General features: G+C 36.8%; 1 protein-coding gene across 5 annotated transcripts in view; it reads right to left on the bottom strand.

Moving 5' to 3' along the window:
* The window catches only part of LRP12 (LDL receptor related protein 12), an 84,557-nt gene that overhangs the window by 19,040 nt on the left and 43,751 nt on the right, over nucleotides 1-21,766 (bottom strand). For all 5 annotated transcript variants that reach the window (XM_020885925.2, XM_020885929.2, XM_070477250.1 and 2 more), the window contains one exon: nucleotides 1,038-1,173. In XM_020885925.2, coding sequence (XP_020741584.1) covers nucleotides 1,038-1,173 — 136 coding nt within the window. The remainder of the gene's footprint in view (nucleotides 1-1,037; nucleotides 1,174-21,766) is intronic.

The following is a 21,766-nucleotide window of genomic DNA, read 5'->3' as shown; positions in this document are numbered from 1 at the left end:
ACTGGTCCTCTCATTAGTTAATAAATATAAAAAAGGAAGATGGAAAGGTTCAAACATAAGCTTAATTTAGAATCCCACTTTTTTTTTTAATGTAAAAATGAAGGAATATGTGTCCATGATCTACGAGGTCTCTTCTAAATCTAACATTCCATGATTCTTATTCATAAACATGTAAATAATGAAAGAACATCAAAGATGCCTTTGTAATATCTCTGTGATAGAAACGGCATTCTTAATTGTGTTACAGTTCTGTTTAGTTACATTTTTTCTCCCCTTCAGGTAAATTTTTCCCCTAATAACTCCGATATAATTTCTTTAAACAAGCAATAACTGGTTTTACTGGGTTATTTCTTTCTTAGTATTTTATTCCCACAGTATTTCTCTACAATTTTAAATGTCTTTAGAATACTCTTAATCTTCCTTATTTATATCTTATTTATTCTTAGGATTTTAAATTTATGGTTATTTTCCCTAGGATTATCTTTCATTTTATATTTTTAACAAATGATCTATTGTCTCATTGTTACAAAAATGAGCTTTTTCTAAACACAGTATTTATCCATCATCAGCTTATTTCAAGTTTTATACACAAGTAACATATACATAGGCATAGTCTACAAATATGTTTTAATTCATTAAGGTAGAGGACTCTACTTTCAAGACCAACATTATGGGCTAGATCTCCAAGAGGATTAGTAAGTCTGTTTATTTGTCTCATTGCCAAAGATTACACTCTTGATTCTAATAAACTATTCAGCAAATGTGGAGCTTTTGTTAAAAGATGGCCTAGAAGAATACAGATGGCTCAGTATAAATTCATTACCACCATTAGAAAATATTCAAAACACATGTCCTAATAGAATGGGAAGAATGGGCAATTATTCCTCCCCGAGAGACGGTAATGATCAATATAATTTATTATATTTTCTAAAAATCATCTTTTTATACTACTGCATGTTGAGCGATGATACTTGGAAAGTGAATTTATATTTTGTAATAAAATATCATACAGTAATACATGGAGGTATCAGAATTACCTTATAGTAATGATTTCCCCTGGGTTTGCCCTTATGAACCAGCTACAGTTGATTCTGGCAGGATATTCGGAAGGCCAGCCTGGGCTTGTGATTATCCCACTCGGTGCTCGAATCTGTTCTGGAGTTTCTCCACAGGCTGGAAGATAGTCAAAGCAATCTTGGAAAATTACTGTATTTTAAACAAAGCATTAAGTAAATCAGTATTTATTAAAAGAGACACTTCGGATGTCAAATCATATACAATAAAATATGGTATGGCCAACCTTAAAAACTTTCATTATTCTAATTAGACTGTTTTCTGTCCTTTTAGTCAAACTGTCTTATCCTAATTAAGTATAAAGTTTTGAGGAGGTGTGGAAGTTTTCAATTTGAATCTCTGAATAACAATTTAAGAGTCAAGACTGCTAGCTTTAGCCATGGAGATCAACTGGTACATCCATCCATCTATCTTTTTTCCAAGACTCACCTTTTAAATTTATTTATTATAACTACCTAAAAATCAACTTTACTGAACTACTTTTTGGATACTTTAAATTTAAAAAAAATCATATAGTCTTCTGAACAAAATAATTAAAGGAAAGCACATATAAACACAAGAGTAAGATGCTGAGTTGTTAAGAAGTGGGTAGATGATTGGATAAAAGCAGCAAAACATTACTTCAAAGTAGTTCTTTAATTCATTCTAGGAACACTTCCAAACTTTATTACAAAGTCATAAATGATTCCTAAATTATTTTAAAAATAAAGCCTTGAAACAGTCAGTTATTAAAGTTATCATTATGCAGTTAGATATCTAAATATCTTAGAAACAGAGAATAAATTCAAACTACTAGCAGCACTTTGCCTATATTATACTGTCACCCTGCTTATTTAACTTATATGCAGAGTACATCATACAAAATGCAGGGCTGGATGAAGCACAAGTTGGAATCAAGACTGCTGGCAGAAATATCAATAACCACAGATACACAGATGATACTACACTTACGGCAAAAAGTGAAGAAGAACTAAAAAGCCTCTTGATGAAAGTGAAAGGGGAGAGTGAAAAAGTTGGCTTAAAACTCAACATTCAGAAAACTAAGATCATGGCATCTGGTCCCATCACTTCATGGCAAATAGGTGGGGAAACAATGGAAACAGTGACAGACTTTATTTTGGAGGGCTCCAACATCACTGCAGATGGTGACTGCAGCCATGAAATTGAAAGATGCTTACTCCTTGGAAGAAAAGTTTTGACCAACCTAGACAGCATATTAAAAAGCAGAGACATTACTTTGCCAACAAAGGTCTGTCTAGTCAAAGCTATGGTTTTTCCAGTAGTCATGTATGGATTGTGAGAGTCTGGACTATAAAGAAAGCTGAGTGCCTAAGAATTGATGCTTGTGAACTGTGGTGTTAGACAAGGCTCTTGAGAATCCCTTGGACTGCAAGGAGATCCAACCAGTCCATCCTAAAGGAAATCAGTCCAGAATATTCATGGGAAGGACTGATACTGAAGCTGAAACTCCAGTCTACTTTGGCCACCTGATGCGAAGAACTGACTCCTTGGAAAAGACCCTGATGCTGGGAAAGATTGAAGGCAGGAGGAGAAGGGGATGACAGAGGATGACATGGTTGTATGGCATCACCAACGTGATGGACATGAGTTTGAGCAAGCTCCAGGAGTTGGTGATAGACAAGGAAGCCTGGCGTGTTGCAGTCCATGGGATCGCAAAGAACTGGACAAGACTGAGCGACTGAACTGAACTGAACTGATTCTCCCTTCATTACCTTGAACTCTCACAGTTCACATTTTAACAATCCAGAATTCAGCTAATAATCTCAGAATTTAGTCTCCCTCAAGAGTCACAGGCTAAAAAAAAAAAAATGCAATGAATGTCTAAACCTTCAATAAAATTTAAAATCTTGTAATCTCTTATTTGATACAACTCTGACAGACAGGACTGTCTAATTTTTAAAGTAAGAGCAGATAAAAAGGAGTAAATTATAAGTGGGGAAAGTAGCTGCCAAAACGACCATTTTGTGTGTGTGTGTGTCTATGTAATAGAGGTTATGGTCTGTTCAATTTAGGTTAAGTATGCTTGCTAGGGAGTAATTTTACAAAGTTTTTATCCATAATGGTCAACATATGGCAAACTATACTGCTCAAAAAGTCAATCCTTATTTCTATAGAATTAGCCATTCCCTGCAGAAAACATGCATCAAGGTTTTAAACCTCTGCAGGTTCAAGCCTAAAATGCATCTAGTTTGAAATTAGGGTATACTGCCAAAGGGATCTTGTTTTTAATCACTTATCCAACACAGAGATTCATGGCATGAAATACAGGTATATAAAACATTGAGTCTAGCATACATCTTAGTGCCCACACACAAAATTTCCAATTGTTTTTGCTTTCCCCTTACCAAAAAAATACTTAATTTGATATTTTACAAAAAGACTGTATTTATCCAAATGTGATTCTATTTGGGGCTAACACTGAAGTCTTAATAAAGCAAGGCAAACCATTCAATATCACAGTAATCTAAGTCTATGCCCCAACCAGTAATGCTGAAGAAGCTGAAGTTGAACGGTTCTGTGAAGACCTACAAGACCTTCTAGAACTAATATCCAAAAAAGATGTCCTTTTCATGACAGAGGACTGGAATGCAAAAGCAGGAAGTCAAGAGACATCTGGAGAAACAGGCAAATTTGGCCTTGGAGTATAAAATGAAGCATGGCAAAGGCTTTGTCAAGAGAGTTTTGCCAAGAGAATGCACTGGTCATAGCAAACAACTTCCAACAACACAAGAGAAGACTCTACACATGGACGTCACCAGATGGTCAATACTGAAACCAGATAGATTATATTCTTTGCAGCCAAAGATGGAGAAGCTCTATAGAGCTCTATCCAGTTTTGTTTTAGCAAAAACAAAACTGGGAGCTGATTGTGGCTCAGATCATGAACTCTTTATTGCCAAATTCAGATTAAATTGAAGAAAGGAGGGAAAACCACTAGACCATTCAGGTATGACCTAAACCAAATCCCTTAAGATTATACAGTGGAAGTGAGAAATAGATTTAAGGGATTAGATTTGATAGAGTACCTGAAGAATTATGGACGGAGGTTCATGACATTGTACAGAAGGCAATGATCAGGATCATCCACAAGAAAAAGAAACGCAAAAGGGCAAAATGGTTGTCTGAGGAGGCCTTACAAATAGCTGAGAAAAGAAGAGAAGTGAAAGGCAAAGGCAAAAGGGAAAGATATACCCATTTGAATGCAGAGTTCCAAAGAATAGCAAGGAAAGATAAGAAAGCCTTCCTCAGTGATCAATGCAAAGAAATAGAGGAAAACAACAGAATGGAAAAGACTACTGGTCTCTTCAAGAAAATTACAGATACCAAGGAAACCTTTTATGCGAAGGTGGGCACAATAAACAATAGAAATGGTATGGACCTAACAGAAGCAGAAGATATTAAGAAGAGGTGGTAAGAATACACAGAACTATACAAAAAAGATCTTCACGACCCAGATGATCACGATGGTGTGATTACTCACCTAGAGCCAGACATCCTGGAATGTGAAGTCAAGCGGGCTTTAGGAGGCATCACTCCGAACAAAGCTAGTGGAGGTGACGGAATTCCAGTTGAGCTTTTTCAAATCCTCAAAGATGATGCTGTGAAAGTGCTGTACTCAACATGCCAGCAAATTTGGAAAACTCAGCAGTGGCCACAGGACTGGAAAAGGTCTGTTTTCATTCCAATCCCAAAGAAAGGCAATGCCAAAGAATGTTCAAACTACTGCACAGTTGTACTCATCTCACACGCTAGCAAAGTAGTGCTCAAAATTCTCCAAGCCAGGCTTCAACAGTATGTGAACCGTGAACTTCCAGATGTTCAAGCTGGATTTAGAAAAGGCAGAGAAACCAGAGATCAAACTGCCAACATCTGCTGGATCATCGAAAAAGCAAGAGAGTTCCAGAAAAACATCTACTTCTGCTTTATTGACTATGCCAAAGTCTTTCACTGTGTGGATCACAATAAACTGTGGAAAATTCTTAAAGAGATGGGAATACCAGACCACCTGACCTGCCTTCTGAGAAATCTGTATGCAGGTCAAGAAGCAACAGTTAGAACTGGACATGGAACAACAGACTGGTTCCAAATTGGGAAAGGAGTACATCAAGGCTGTATATTGTCACCCTGCTTATTTAACTTATATGCAGAGTACATCATGAGAAACGCTGGGCTGGAAGAAGCACAAGCTGGCATCAAGATTGCCCAGAGAAATATCAATAACCTCAGATACGCAGATGACACCACCCTAATGACAGAAAGCAAAGAACTAAAAAGCCTCTTGATGAAAGTGAAAGGGGAGAGTGAAAAAGTTGGCTTAAAACTCAACATTCAGAAAACTAAGATCATGGCATCTGGTCCCATCACTTCATGGCAAACAGATAGGGAAACAATGGGAACAGTGACAGGCTTTATTTTTGGGGGCTCCAAAATCACTGCATATGGTGAGTGCAGCCATGAATTTAAAAGATGCTTACTCCTTGGAAGGAAAGTTATGACCAACCTAGACAGCATATTAAAAAGCAGAGACATTACTTTCTCAACAAAGGTTTGTCTAGTCAAAGTTATGGTTTTCCAGTAGTCATGTATGCATTGTGAGAGTTGGACTTAAGGAAATCTGAGCCCCCAAGAATTGATGCTTTTGAACTGTGGTGTTGGAGAAGATTCTTGGGAGTCCCTTGGACTGTAAGGAGATTCAACCAGTCCATCCTAAAGGAAATCAGTCCAGAATATTCATGGAAAGGACTGATGCTGAAGCTGAAACTCCCAATACTTTGGCCACCTGATGCGAAGAACTGACTCCTTGGAAAAGACCCTGATGCTGGGAAAGATTGAAGGCAGGAAGAGAAGGGGACGACAGAGAATGAGAGATGGTTGGATGGCATCATCGACTCAATGGATGTTGAGTTTGAGCAAGTTCCAGGAGTCGGTGATGGACAGCAAAGCCTGGCGTGGTGCAGTCCATGGGGTCACAAAGAGTTAGACATGACTGAGCAACTGAACTGAACTGACTGAATCCTGAAGTGCCAGAATTTTGTTTACAACCTTGTTCTAATGAGTTATCATCTCAGCAATCAATGAAAAGATGCCCTAAGTCATTTATAAGCCCTTTTTCCTTTCTTCACTCTCTTGCCAAAGCATTTTGTAGCAGTATATTGAACAAATTCTTAAGTTCATGAAGATACATACAAATAAATTGGAAAAAACTATTATCATATCTCCCCCAGGATATTGTAAACTGTTCATTTTCATTAAAAGATTCATTTATGTTAGAGAGAATAATACAATTTTACGTTAAACTGTGTTTAACTTACAATTATAACACTGTAATGGCATGTAATACTTATCAGCTGATCTAACAGTTTTGGGACACATCCAAAAACCAGGTGGGAATAACCTATGACAAAGCAAATAACTCCTAACCTTTAAATAAACTCAGGTGGAGAGACGAGTTGTAGAGCAAAACAGGAAAGAATTTTATTACATTTTTGTTTCATTAGATTTTGCTTAAAAAGTTTTCCCTCAAATACCGGAGAAACCCATAGGTGGTGCTCTTATACCAAAAACTAAAGAAATTATGATCTGGTATGGATGCTCAAAAATACTGTTGTGAATATTTTATTTTCATACAACTGACAAAGGGCAGATACACCATTCATAAATAAGAGCAGTTATTTTAATATTCACTATTTAACATTCTAATTCACTTAATACTTCTATAACATTATTTATTGATTCCACCTGAACAAAATTAAATTTTCTCTCTTAATTGGCTATGAATATATATTTTGATTAAATTTTGCAACATGACTGAGTCTGGCATTTTGTTTTAGATTCAGCCAGTGACTTTTTACCAACATCTTTATACATATAATACACTGGACATGCAGATTAACATACTCTAGCCCAACCGCAATTTATCCCTTTCTATATATGAGAAAGAACACATTCATATGCTCAAAGAATAAGACAAACATTAGAAATCAAAAGAAAATTCCCCTCCCTTTTGAGCTTAGAGTTTGCCTATATATACTGGGAGGTTTGGAATCAGAAGACTTAGGTGCTATCTGTTCTATCTGCCACTACGGGCTTTGCCATAGCATAAACTACTAAACCTTTTAAAGACTTGGTTTCCTCATGTGTTAAAATAAGCAGTTGCTGTTTAAATAATCTCTAAGGCCTACTTCAGCCCTAAATCATGCCCCTCTTTCATCATGATAATATACTTCTACTATATTTCTGATACTTATCAGGATGCATTGGTAAATTTTTTTGTTTCATCACTTTGCATTGTCTCTGACCCACTGAGATCACATTTTCATATTCTTACCTTAACCCCATCAAAACTGTGTTAGCAAGCAAAGGCCACCACCAAATCAAATGTCCCCTCACTTTCCATGGTACTTGATCTCTTTAGGCCACCTGACAGTGATCTTTTTCCTCTTGGTCCCATACTACCTTGACTTTGCTGACATCACTCTTCTAGTTCTCCTAATTCAGACTCTCTGGGACTGTTCTCAGACTGGATCCTTCTTCCTCAGCCAGCTCCTGACATACTGACATGGTTCATTCCCAAGTTTTATGTTCTTCTCTCTTTCTATGGGAGATCTCATTCATGCCTACATCTCCCCTTATGATCTATAGTTGACGAGTTAAAAAATCTCTAACCCAGAGAATCTGCATAATCAAAGGTCCACTGGACATTACAAATTCAATATGATCAGAACTGTGTGTTTCTCAAATCCTTCTCTTTATTTTAAATTCTGAATTATTATTGTAGACCTCGTATTTGGGAAAAACAATAGTCATTTCACCTAATTCAAGTAAAAAGTAAACTTACTTTAAGAATACCACAGGCAATCTCAGTGATTTCTTAAGTGTAGGAAATAAAACTCATAGCAACTAAAACTAGAAATCACAAAGTCACAACCTGAGGCTGCCTTCATCACCTCTTAATAGGCCTGCTTTGTCTCCTATATGTCTGTCCCAATCTTCCACATGGCTTTCAGAGTCTTCTATTTTTCCATTATTTCACTACCTTATAATGACTTCTCATTTCCAACTTATTATAACACGTCAGTTTAAGTATCTACCGTCAACTGTAATCTCACTGTTTTCTTATTTTGCTATATTTATACTATTGTTCATGTTATATTTTACCCTTTTACATAAATGATTTGAGGTGACTTACTATCGCAATCAATTTGATAATACTTTAGCATCTACTTCCTCACTTGTAAATGGGGATTAAAACACTACCTACCACATAACAGTGCTGCAAGAATTAAATACAACTACCTTCGACTGTGTGGATCACAATAAACTGTGGAAAATTCTGAAAGAGATGGGAATACCAGACCACTTGAAATGCCTCTTGAGAAACCTGTATGTAGGTCAGGAAGCAACAGTTAGAACTGGACATGGAACAACACTGGTTCCAAATAGGAAAAGGAATACGTCAAGGCTGTATATTGTCACCCTGCTTATTTAACTTATATGCAGAGTACATCATGAGAAATGCTGGGCTGGAGGAAGCACAAGCTGGAATCAAGATTGCCAGAAGAAATATCAATAACCTCAGATATGCAGATGACACCACTCTTATGGCAGAGAGTGAAGAGGAACTGAAAAGCCTCTTGATGAAAGTGAAAGAGGAGAGTGAGAAAGTTGGCTTAAAGTTCAACATTCAGAAAACTAACATTGTGGCATCTGGTCCCATCACCTCATGGGAAATAGATGGGGAGACAGTAGAAACAGTGTCAGACTTTATTTTTTTGGGCTCCAAAATCACTGCAGATGGTGAGTGCAGCCATGAAATTAAAAGATGCTTACTCCTTGGAAGGAAAGTTATGACCAACCTAGACAGCATATGAAAAAGCAGAGACATTACTTTGCCAACAAAGGTCTGTCTGGTCAAGGCTATGGTTCTTCCAGTGGTCATGTATGGATGTGCGAGTTGGACTGTGAAGAAAATTGAGGGCCAAAAAATTGATGCTTTCGAACTATGGTGTTGGAGAAGACTCTTGAGAATCCCTTGGACTGCAAGGAGATCCAACCAGTCCATCCTAAAGGAGATGAGTCCTGGGTATTCACTGGAAGGACTGATACTGAAGCTGAAACTCCAATACTTTGGCCACCTCATGAGAAGAGTTGACTCACTGGAAAAGACCCTGCTGCTGGGAGGGATTGGGGGCAGGAGGAGAAGGGGACGACAGAGGATGAGATGGCTGGATGGCATCACCTACTCGATGGACATGAGTCTGAGTAAACTCTGGGAGTTGGTGATGGACAGGGAGGCCTGGCGTTGCGCGATTCATGGGGTCGCAACAGTCAGACACGACTGAGCAACTGAACTGAACTGAATTGATTTTGGTAAGGAAATTAGCCCACTGTTTGGATTACAACAACCTGTTGATAAATAACATCACATGATAGACCAAAGCAGACTGGTTGGCAATAATGCCTGGAATGCCATACTGAGATGATTATTAAGGCAGTGGCCAGGCTAAATGTGAAAGAGGGCAGTGATTATTCATTTAATATATGCTGGGCTCTATCATGTTCTGGAAAGAATGTAAAATTATGCCATAATTAACTGGTTATCTGACATGAGTTGGGATATACACTCACAAAATGTTGCTTTAGGGAATGAATTTTTGTTTGTTTTAAACAAAATTTGTACATAGTTCTGATAGTTTAAATGTCTTTCTAGATTTTTGACTATATTCCAATCTAGAATGTACCAAACTTAATCTTCTTTTACTTCCATTTTTTCTACCCATGTCATCTCAATTGTTTACACAGTTATTTCAGCTATTCTCTGATTATTTCTTCAATAGAGTTAATTTTTATATAACTGGCAAACATAGGCATCTCATCAGTATAATGCAAAGCTGTGAAAGATCTTATTCCCAGCATGTGAATGATGTGAAGTAACCAGGAGCAGGAGAAAACCCCTAAGAAGTAACTTCTTTTATTACAAGAAGTGTTTACTTTTACTGGTTTAAAGAACTGCTAGACTTTCTTCTGTATTAAGCCATCTTGGGAGGCTGCAAGTATAGATAGAGATGTGAACACCTTTCCCCACTATCAAAATAAAACAGAACACCTCAATTGATTAAGGGTATCTGGAAACAGTGTCAGACTTTATTTTGGGGGGCTCCAAAATCACTGCAGATGGGATTGCAGCCATGAAATTAAAAGACACTTACTCCTTGGAAGGAAAGTTATGACCATCCTAGACAGCATATGAAAAAGCAGAGACATTACTTTGCCAACAAAGGTCTGTCTAGTCAAGGCTATGGTTTTTCCAGTGGTCATGTATGGATGTGAGAGTTGGACTGTGAAGAAAGCTGAGCACCGAAAAATTGATGCTTTTGAACTGCGGTGTTGGAGAAGACTCTTGAGTCCCTTAGACTGCAAGGAGATCCAACCAGTCCATCCTAAAGGAGATGAGTCCTGGGTGTTCACTGGAAGGACTGATGCTGAAGCTGAAACTCCAATACTTTGGCCACCTCATGAGAAGAGTTGACTCACTGGAAAAGACCCTGCTGCTGGGAGGGATTGGGGGCAGGAGGAGAAGGGGACGACAGAGGATGAGATGGCTGGATGGCATCACCGACTCGATGGACACGAGTTTGAGTAAATTCTGGGAGTTGGTGATGGACAGGGAGGCCTGGCATGCTGCGATTCATGGGGTCGCAAAGAGCCGGACATGACTGAGCGACTGAACTGAACTGAACTGATCTCTGAATTATGTTTCTAGTTTTGATTAAACTGGTCTCCATTAGAAGAAGCATGTATCTTCAAGGAGGAAGTCTGAATTCAGAGTATGTGGCTGCAAAGTATGGACTGAGTCTAGGTGTAATTGTCAGGAGACATCTGTCCTGGCATTTGGATCAACATTTTATTTGTTAGGGCTGTACTTACAAAGTTACATAGTTGTAAGCAATCTGTACCAAAACTACCTTTCTCATAAGCCTTGTTAGTTTAATGTTCAGTTTTGTAGAATATGAGATTTTCCAGGAACACACACATGGTATTATGGTAAGAATGACTATATTTTAGCCTTTGTTCATTTTGCTTTCTTAATATATCTCTTAATAATCAGTATCAATTTTTTGTTATTCGAACACAAATACCTACAAAAAATATCTATTTAATTTACTTTAGTATCTTTAGATATAAACAAATATTCAAGTATTTTGGGTGATGACAATATATATCTCTACTTGTGATAGATTCCCCATAACTCAGAAGCTCCCAAATTAAGAGTTCCAAATGTTCATTCAAAAAAGTTAGCAACTTTCAACCTCAAGAGTGTCTTCTTCATAGAATGCAGTGATTAGAGTAAATGTTAGTCACTCAGTTGTGTCCAACTCTTCGTGACCCCATGGACTGTAGCCTGCCAAGGTCCCCTGTTCATGGGATTTTCCAGGCAAGAATACTGAGTGAGTTGCCATTTCCTTATCAAACCCAGGTCTCCCGCATCACAGGCAGACTCTACCGTCTGAGCTGCCAGGGAAACCTCTGGTTATCTGATTAGCTCCCCTAATTAAGAGCCTATTCCATTTGGACATTTGGAATGAAAAAAGAAAATAGCATTATTGTAACGCTAGTGGTTAAAATGCACTAAAGGCTAAACTAAATAATACACTTTTTAATTGATCATATATGTTCTCAATTAAGAAAAGGAGAATTAACTGAAAAGTAACTAGGTAGAGATTCTTTGATGGCATTCTTAATAAAATTTTGATAATTTCCAGGTTTAAAATAACAAAGATCTCACTGTAGAGTTGAGAAAACAGGGCAAAACTAATGAGAAACACTCAAGACTTCTTCATGCTTATTCTGATACTAGTTCAATAATCCCACAGAAAAAGCAGCTGACTATGATTTCAAGATCAGATTTGTACACCATACCTATTATCTTTAAAGTAACCATTTAAAGAATAGAAACTGTGCAAACAACCTCTATTTTAGAGGCCACATGGGAGAGAAGAGGACGATTTCAAAATATTTCGGTTTTTAAGACCTGAAAAAAAGAGACACAGAAGGAAACTTACAGTTCTACTTGTAAGGGAAAAAGTACAATTTCCTGTTCCACAGATGAAGAATGGGGTTTCTTTCCAAAGCTGACAAGGGTTTTTGGCACTTTGTGACTAAAGGTGACATGAAATCTTTGTGCCTTTGGTTTTAACAAATCACAAAACTGAAATGCAAGTAAAAATCAGCTGTGCTTACTGGCCACCTTAAGTATATGAGATACATACGAAAAGCACAAAAGAACATGAAGAAGATTAATGTTCTCATGGACACTGAAGCTTTGTAAAAATGAATTATGCTTATTAACTGAATCCAAGAAATATATAAATAGTTATGAGAGCATATAAGACATGTTTCTGTTCAGCTGCTCAGTCCTGTTCAACTCTTTGAGACCCCATGAACTGTAGCCTTGCCAGGCTCCTCTGTCCATGGGATTTCCCAGGCAAGAACACTGGAGTGCATTGCCATTTCCTTCTCCAGGGGATCTTCTCAACCCAGGGATAGAACCCACTTTTCCTGCATTGGCAGGCGGATTCTTTACCATTGAGCCATCTGGGAAGACCCTGCATACAAGACAATATAGTCCCAAATGACATAGTGTGTATTTATAAACAATGCATCATAAGGCATAGGGTATTATTAAACAGAAACAAAGGCCCACTTTTGGGCCTTATGTAAGTCAAGTTTGACTGTTAACAAAGGGTTTCTTTGATTGAACAGAAGTGAGGAGAATCAGAGTAAAGAGCACATTCTAAATTAGAAGAATTTAGTGACTCAATTCTATAGATACCAGCTAAGGCAAGGTATGCTGCTGCTAAAAGAGTTGATACGATACAAACACTGTGTAAACATACCTTGCTGTGTACAACCTGTGGGAAGACAAACTGGTGCAGCAAAGAGATCAGCTAAAAAGCAGGTACAGAAACTCTTCTACTTGTAACATTTTACTTGATCCAGTTTCAGTATGAAACAAAAGCACGCTCACTCTGTTTCAAAGTATTTATAGTCAACGGTGGTCACTATCATTTGGCCATCTCATTTTTTCAGTGTATAGAGTGCTCCATAAATATTAACTCCATTATGGCTGTTGAATACAAAAGTAATTCCACATGTTGAAAATACAAATAAAAAGGGTTTGATTCCAATGGAAATAAATGAACTTAAATACCATCTCCAAAGTAAAAAAATTCACAAGCAAATGGTGACTGTAGAATGGTCATGTGTGATGAACCTATGAATGATCCTGAGGGCAATAAGTGAATCATGCAAAACATGGAAAACATTATACCTATGCAAGCAATAAAAGGCACCAAGACATGGAAAATTAAAGTGTAAAGTTAGATGATTAGGCTGGAAACCAAATGCCAATTGGCCCACTGTTAATTTAAAAGAAGGGCACCAGTGTGAAAAGTTACAGCTAAGTATGGTGAAAAGTGCTAAAGATGAGACTTTTGTCACTAATCAGAAGCTTATGGTTCATAAATTCAAGATCTGTGAATATACTCAAAGTGAGGAGTGTGTGGTTAGGTCTGTAGGTCCCCTGGCTAATGATAATGTTACTGCCCATCAGGTACTTCTTTTTCTCATGTCTTTTCACATTTAATTATTACTATTAGCCCTATTTAACCAATGACTACAAAATGGACGTACAGAGAAATTAAGTAATTTTCTTAAAGTCACAAAAAAGTAAGTGTCACAGACTGGAGTCCAGGCAGTAGGCTTTAGAGCAGCATTCTTTTCTTTTTTAATATTTACTTATTTTGCTGCGCCAGGTATTAGTAGCAGCATGTGGGATTTTTGGTTGCCAGGTCACACTACTGCCCACTAGGGAGCTCCCTATGACACCTGGAAATATTATCAGGGGATCGGGGGAAGAAGCCTCAATAGAATTTCAATAAAGATAAAAGTGGTCTCATTTGGTAAAAAATATGTCTTGGTCCTATATTTACCTGGAGAGAACAGGTACAGAACCTATGATAGCACAGATAAAGAGGGTATACTTAAAGTTTCTAAAGACCGATTCCTTCTGGCTACAAATCTATACAGGAACTGCAGGTAGGACAAAACTGCTTCCTAGTCTCTTTGGAATTAAACGCTTTGTAAACAGGATTCTAGAAGTTCTTTTAACAATAGTATGTACGTATATACATTAACTCCTGGTAAGCTGACTAGGATATGGGGCAGAATAGAAGCAACAAGGGTAGGCAGTGAATGCTGAGGGAGGTATTTCAAATGAAAGAGAAGTAGAGAAGAGGAAACCAGAGAGGGCTGGATGACTAACGGAAAGTGGTTGTGTTCTTACAGATTCTTCATACTGGACAAATAGGCAGAGTTTAGAAAGCAAGCATGTCGAGCATGAAGACCATGGGTTGCTGAGAACACAGGGCAAGTACCACGTTGAGTGTCAGAATCTGCAAGATGAATGACGTGTAAGGTTAAGATGGCTCTTTGGCAGGATGCCCCCGGGGAGGACACAGCTCAGCTTTGCAACTCAACAGGGAACAGAGAAGCCCTGGTCAGGAAGAAACTCAGTTCGAAAGTCCACTTCTGCAACTTGACTGGGTTTGTTGCTCACACTTAGCATCTTGATTTTTTTTACCTTTGTTGTCCAGATCCTTTAATACCTGATCTCTGTCATAATGAAACCAAGGGTCAACATTCTGAAGATGGACTGAGCTGGAAGGAGACAGGTTGGATATAAGTAATACCCCTTAGAATTACTTCATATTTCATCCTAATTTTTTCAGGAGGTCAGCAAACTGACCTTTTCCCTTTAGGGCAATAATTACCAGCACTCTAACAGCAATGTTTACTAGTCTAACCTGTATGCAGGTCAGGAAGCAACAGTTAGAACTGGACATGGAACAACAGACTGGTTCCCAATAGGAAAAGGAGTACGTCAAGGCTGTATACTGTCACCCTGCTTATTTAACTTATATGCAGAGTACATCATGAGAAACGCTGGGCTGGAGGAAGCACAAGCTGGAATCAAGATTGCCAGGAGAAGTATCATTAACCTCAGATATGCAGACGATACCACCCTTATGGCAGGAAGTGAAGAAGAACTAAAGAGCCTCTTGATGAGAGCAAAAGAGGAGAATGAAAAGGTTGGCTTAAAGTTCAACATTCAGAAAACTAAGATCATGGCATCCAGTCCCATCACTTCATGGGAAATAGATGGGGAAACAGTGGAAACAGTGTCAGACTTTATTGTTTTGGGCTCCAAAATCACTGCAGATGGTGACTGCAGCCATGAAATTAAAAGACACTTACTCCTTGGAAGGAAAGTTATGACCAGCCTAGACAGCATATTAAAAAGCAGAGACATTACTTTGCCAACAAAGGTCCATCTAGTCAAGGCTATGGTTTTTCCAGTAGTCATGTATGGATGTGAGTTGGACTATAAAGAAAGCTGAGCGCAGAATTGATGCCTTTGAATTGTGGTGTTGGAGAAGACTCTTGAGAGTCCCTTAGATTGCAAGGAGATCCCACCAGTCCATCCTAAAGGAGATCAGTCCTAGGTGTTCACTGGAAGGACTGATATTGAAGCTGAAACTCCAATACTTTGGCCACCTGATGCGAAGAGCTAACTCATTTGAAAAGATCCTGATGCTGGGAAAGGTTGAGGGCAGGAGGAGAAGGGGATGACAGAGGATGAGATGGTTGGATGGCATCACCGACTCAATGGACATGGGTTTGGGTGGACTCTGGGAGTTGGTGATGGACAGGGAGGCCTGGCGTGCTGTGGTTCATGGTTTCAGAGTCAGACACGACTGAGCGACTGAACTGAATTGAACTAGTTTAACATGGGAAAGCTTTCAATTGTCATTTAAAATATAGCAATCAGTATAAGCAGAAAACTTTATATTAATGTATCACTCACACTTAGGATACGCTCTCATTACTCTTAGACTTGGGAATCACACATATCTTTGAAAGCAGGAAATCCTATACCCAGGATATCCTATATTCAGAATGAATAATAACTGGATATTCATTCCTCTGCATTAGAGCAGATACTTAAGAATGGATACAGCAATAAACTTATTCCTATTATTCTTAATGATTTTTTTCAAGGACAAAAATATTCACTTGGTCATTAGCTCTATTCAAGGCAATAACTTCTTGGCTTCTTAAAGGTCACTACTGTCCAGAGCTTCCCAGGTGACTCAGTGATAAAGAATCTGCCTGCAATACGGGAGACCCAGGTTTGATCCCTGGGTTGGGAAGATCCCCTGAAGGGAATGGCAACCCACTCCAGTCTTCTTGCCTGGGAAATCCCACGGACAGAGTAGCCTGGCAGGCTATAGTCCATGAGCTCGTAAAAGACTTAGTGACTAAACAATACTGACAACAATGTCCAGAACAAACAAATAATAATCAGGGGCTACATGGCAGTAAAATACATTTTAAAGAGTCAAAATAGGTACAAAATGTGGAAAAATACAGAAGGAAAATTAAAAAAAAAATAGTCTTCTTAGTTCTAACAGGGTTACAGCACAATATGAATCTAAGACCAGCGGCGTACTCTTAACGGAACTACCTAACTAGTTTTATCCTAAATTTCTAAGGGCAAGAATAATTTTGAACTTTGCTGGCAAAGCACAAGATAAAATGAATACAGAAGATTTAACCTTTTATACCTTTTTAAAAAGGCCATAAAAGGGCAATTTTTTCCTGGAAGGGTATAAAGTATAAAAACAATTGATACGTTATTCACATTTTCTAAATTTAAGCACTCTAGATGAATAAAATGGTAAGTAAGCTACTACTTCTATTTCCAGAATGGGAAGAACTATTAATTTTTGAAGTTTACTGTGATTCTTGCTGGAAACATAGAAGAAATGCAGGAACTAGCACCAGAGCAAAGATAAACTGGCCTTGAAGTTCACAATTTTCTAAGTCATTTCTACCAGCCTTAATAGAGTTTTTAGTATAACACATCTTCTGAGAGTATTCCAGTCTTGATGTCCTCTGTCAAGGGTGATATCCAGAAATAAACCTAATATTCAGATTATGTTTAAGGGAGGAGTAAAGAGTTTGATGGACTATGTTCTGGATATTATATTTCTATCACTGCATCTTAAGATTAAATCACCCCCTAACTTGTATCAATCCGTTTGTTGTTGTTTAGTTGCTAAGTCATATCCGACTCTTTTGCAACCCCATGAACTGTAGCCAGCCAGGCTGCTCTGTCCATGGGATTTCCCAGGCAAGAACACTGGAGTGGGTTGCCACTGTTTTCTCTTCCCGACCCAGGGATCAAAGCTGTGTCTCTTTTATTGGCAGTGGATTCTTTACCACTGTGCCATCAGGGAAGTCCCATATGGGTCTGTTAATTAACGTTCATCTGCTAAGTGACTGGCTTTTGCACAACAGATGCACAGTATCTTCAAATCCATGCCTTAGCAAAAGTACAAATAATTAACATGATCTCAGGTTTCCAAAATCACTAAGGATGGTGACTGCACCCATAAAATTAAAAGATGCTTGCTCCTTGGAAGGAAAGCTATGACAAACTTAGAGAGCTTATTAAAAAGTAGAGACATCACTTTGCTGACAAAGGTTTGTATAGTCAAAGCTATGGCTTTTCCAGTATTCATGTAAGGATATGAGAATTGGACAATAAGGAAGGCTGAGAGCCAAAGAATTGGCGCTTTCAAATGTGGTGCTGAAGAAGACTCTTCAGAGTTCTTTGGACCGCAGGAGATCACATCAGTCAATCTTATAGGAAATCAACACTGAATATTCATTGGAAGGACTGACGCTGAAGCTCCAATACTTCGGCCACCTGATACAAAGAGCTGACTCACTGAAAAAGACCCTGATACTAGGGAAGATTGGAGGCAAAAGAAGGGGGCAAATGATGTGATGGTTAGACAGCAACACTAACTCAATGGACATGAATCTGAGCAAACTCTGGGAGAGAGTGGTGGACAGGGAAGCCTGGAATACAGCAGTCCAAGAGGTCACAAAGAATCAGAAATGACTTAATGAACACCACCACACTGAATAATTACTGTAAAAGTTAAAAAAAAATTATTCTCAAGGTTAACAGAGTAGAAAAGAAAATGTCAAATATTTGAATGCAACTTGTTTGTTATCTTCAGCAGAGCTGGCCTGCTCACTTGAGCAGACGATCACTTCTGCCATCTACACAGTGCACACTTCTGTCACATTACACCTTGTTCTGTCTATGGTATGGCTAGACACACATTTAATGTTCTATTGATAGAGCACATTTAATGTTCTGCTGTTGACTTTATTAAGAACATATAAGATATAATAATCTTGCTATAAACTTTCAGTAAACATTTTATAACACATGAAATGTTATGATTAGATAGATGCTTCACATAAAATATATTATAATATGTTATAGTAGATTTAATTATGTAGAATATAATATTACATATAAAAGTGTAATATATAAACATTATAATACAACCATCATTTCTTTGCTAAAATTAACAGGGAATGCTCTTCTCCAAAGGCTCAAGTGCTTCAAAAATAAACTCTCTGAAGGCAGGCAATGTTTGTATAGTCATTGTTTATAAACTAATGTGGTTGTTTTTTTGTTTTTGAAATGTACTCTGTCTTGTATTCTCCACTCACTTTCTTCATTTGAAGCACAGTTCCTTGTATTCATACTAAGTTTTATTTTTATATTTTGAAAAACTAAAAACTAATGTGGTGTTGTTTCCAGAACTAATTTGTTTTTTTTTTTAATGTACTGTCTTGTATTCTCCACTCACTTTCTTCATTTGAAGGACAGTTCCTTGGGTTCACACAAAGTTCTGTTTTTATATTTTGAAATCCTAAAAACTGTAAAATTCATACACTTTTCTTCCCCCCTGCCATTTGCAACATGAATAAAAGATACTGTATTGGTTAAAAGAACTGGTGAAATTCTTTTTCATAAGTTTAGCAAGAGGTCCAGGTATTTAACTGAATAACTGAAAATAACATTAAAATAACAGGAAAGGTACAAAGAACCACTTGTACCTGACACTTTACTCATGCAACTTCTATATTTAAAAAACAACTGTGAACTGCTATCAAATAATTATAGTTTAAGCTTCATTTCCTTTCAGATGCTTTTTTGGTAAGATCAGAAAATTCTAGGACAATAAAATGATCAAGATGACAATAGATCAAGATGTTCTTCCAGGGAAACTTCAATATAACATATTATAGTATTCAAGCCTGAAAGTGGATAAAACTAAAGCTATTTTACTACACTGCTTCATGCTATTGTAAAATGTTGCTCAATAATTTGTAAGCAAATTATTGCAACTTAGAAATAATATCTCCTAGGGACTTTCCTGGCAGTCCAGTGATGAAGATTTCACCTTCCAAGACAGGGGGCATGCGTTCAATCCCTGGTCAGAGAGTTAAGATCCCAAATGCCTCGCAACCAAAAAACCAAAACATAAAACATAAGCAATATGTAACAAATATAATACAGACTTTAAAAATGGTCCACATTTTAATTTAAAAAAAAAGAAAAAGAAAGTATCTCCTACTTTAAAAGGCCCACAACTAAATTATTAGTTTTAAAAGACTTATAGGATCAGTAGCATGCTAGACCATTGAGGACAAAAATAGGAACTATAAAATGAAAAAACACAAAAACAAGAAAGGGTGATGATTTTAATAAAATAAAAATTCTGACAGAATATAGGAAGAATAACAGGTAACAACTACCATTTTCTATACTCTGGTAATTCAATTAATATGAACACGTATTAGGACAGAAACTTCCTAAGCAGAAAACTCTCTCTGCTCTCTGAAATGTCAGCCTTGCCTGACAAAGATTTGAAGTCAAATACAAAGAAGATTCAAGACTGAGCTAACCTGAGAGCTTTTAGCTACAGACATTATAATGTAGGAACATTCAGCAGCTGTATCATTGGTGAACTGGGAATAACTTGTTAAATTTCATAAATAAAAACTTTCTAGCTCAGAAAGCACTTGTTCCAACATCTGTACCTATTAACAACCAGAAAGTCTTAAATTTCAGGGTAGTTTCTGCTTAACCATTAAAGAAAGCCAATCTTATTCTTTTATTCTTTGCAATGTCACATCTCTGAGCCGTGAATCTGAAAAGAAGTGAACAGTTACATTTCTGAAACAGTCTGGGGAAAATAAAAGGTTGGGACTTTAATAGAAACAAGGTAAGAAACAAGTTAAACAGGAAAAACATGATTATATGCAGTCTAAGTGCTCTCGTTTCTGGGGGTAACTCGGTAAATTAGTACAATCCTTTCTGAAAGCAATCTGTCAAAAGGTTTTCAGAGTCATTAATTTCTTTATGACCTTTGATACAGTAATTCCAATTCTAGAAATCTACGCCGAAGAAATAATCTCAGAAATTTTAAAAAGGGCTAAATATATATTAAATTGTTCCTTGCAACATGATCCAGACTAGGGAGAACCCACTGGGAAAAAAACCAATGATATGTTTAAGAACATTACAATATAGCCACAGGATGGAAACTTTACTATACAGGTATTAAAATAATAACTATGAAAAAAAACGTATTCTATACAATGTTAAATAGAAAAGGCAGGAGACACAATTAGTTATAATCCAGATGCATATACAATTATTTTTAAAGGTATACATAGAGTACAAATGAAATAAATTATAATATTATTAGTTACTAAGAATTCAAGATTAGTGGGTGATTTTTGTAATCTTTTTGCTCTTTTTCCAATTTTTATAAATATTTAATGTAATTTATATAATGTGTAAACAGAATTTGTGAAAACAAAAAAAATGACTTGGAAGTAATTAAGAGCAATGAGGACATAATCAAATTACATCTAGAAATATTCTTTTTTTAAAAAATCAAAGTACAGCTTATTTATGTTAAGTTTCAGGTGTCCAGCAAAGTGATTCAGTTATATATGTATATATGTGTGTATATTATACAGATATACACATATATATTCTTTTTTAGATTCTTTTCCATTATAGGTTAGTGCATCGAGAATTACTCTGATTTAAATAAATATAGATTATATAATAAAATTCAAAGTAGATACATATTAAAAATCAAATATATTTGTTTAATGTGTATAAATCAATCTGATCTAAAAAAGTTTCATTCTATGTAGCAGATGAACAATAAATTAGCCATTTTACAAACTTAGACATTCAAAAGAGAACAGGAGGCATTTAATTTAGGCATTTTAAAAAAAGAATATTAAAATAGCCTTCCTACTTTCTTATATACAATTACTCGCAATTTCTATGATATAATTTCATGATTTATGTATGAAATCATGTAATTTTCATGATTTTCATGCATGAAAATCATTGAAAGTTCTAAAGAAAGTAGGCATACAAAAAACAAACACTTTATCCAATCATTCTTTTCCATTATACAACCACTAGATGTATACTTTTTGCTAACTCCCATTTTCTCATGACAATTCTTATAGCATAAGAACCAGCAAAAGGATAAAAATATATCTCTTAGCAAAGATTTGAGAAAGAGGAAGATGAAAATGACCAGAATGCTAGAAATAGAAATAAATTATCTGGGGCCTAAGAACCCAAGCTATATTATTAATCATAAATTACTAATTCCCATATAAATTCATATGAATAAAGAATTCA

Source organism: Odocoileus virginianus, chromosome 15 (genome assembly GCF_023699985.2).
Source record: "Odocoileus virginianus isolate 20LAN1187 ecotype Illinois chromosome 15, Ovbor_1.2, whole genome shotgun sequence".
Lineage (NCBI taxonomy): Eukaryota > Metazoa > Chordata > Mammalia > Artiodactyla > Cervidae > Odocoileus > Odocoileus virginianus.
The sequence above is the reverse complement of the archived record's forward strand: the minus strand, read 5'-3'. Positions and strand labels throughout refer to the sequence as shown.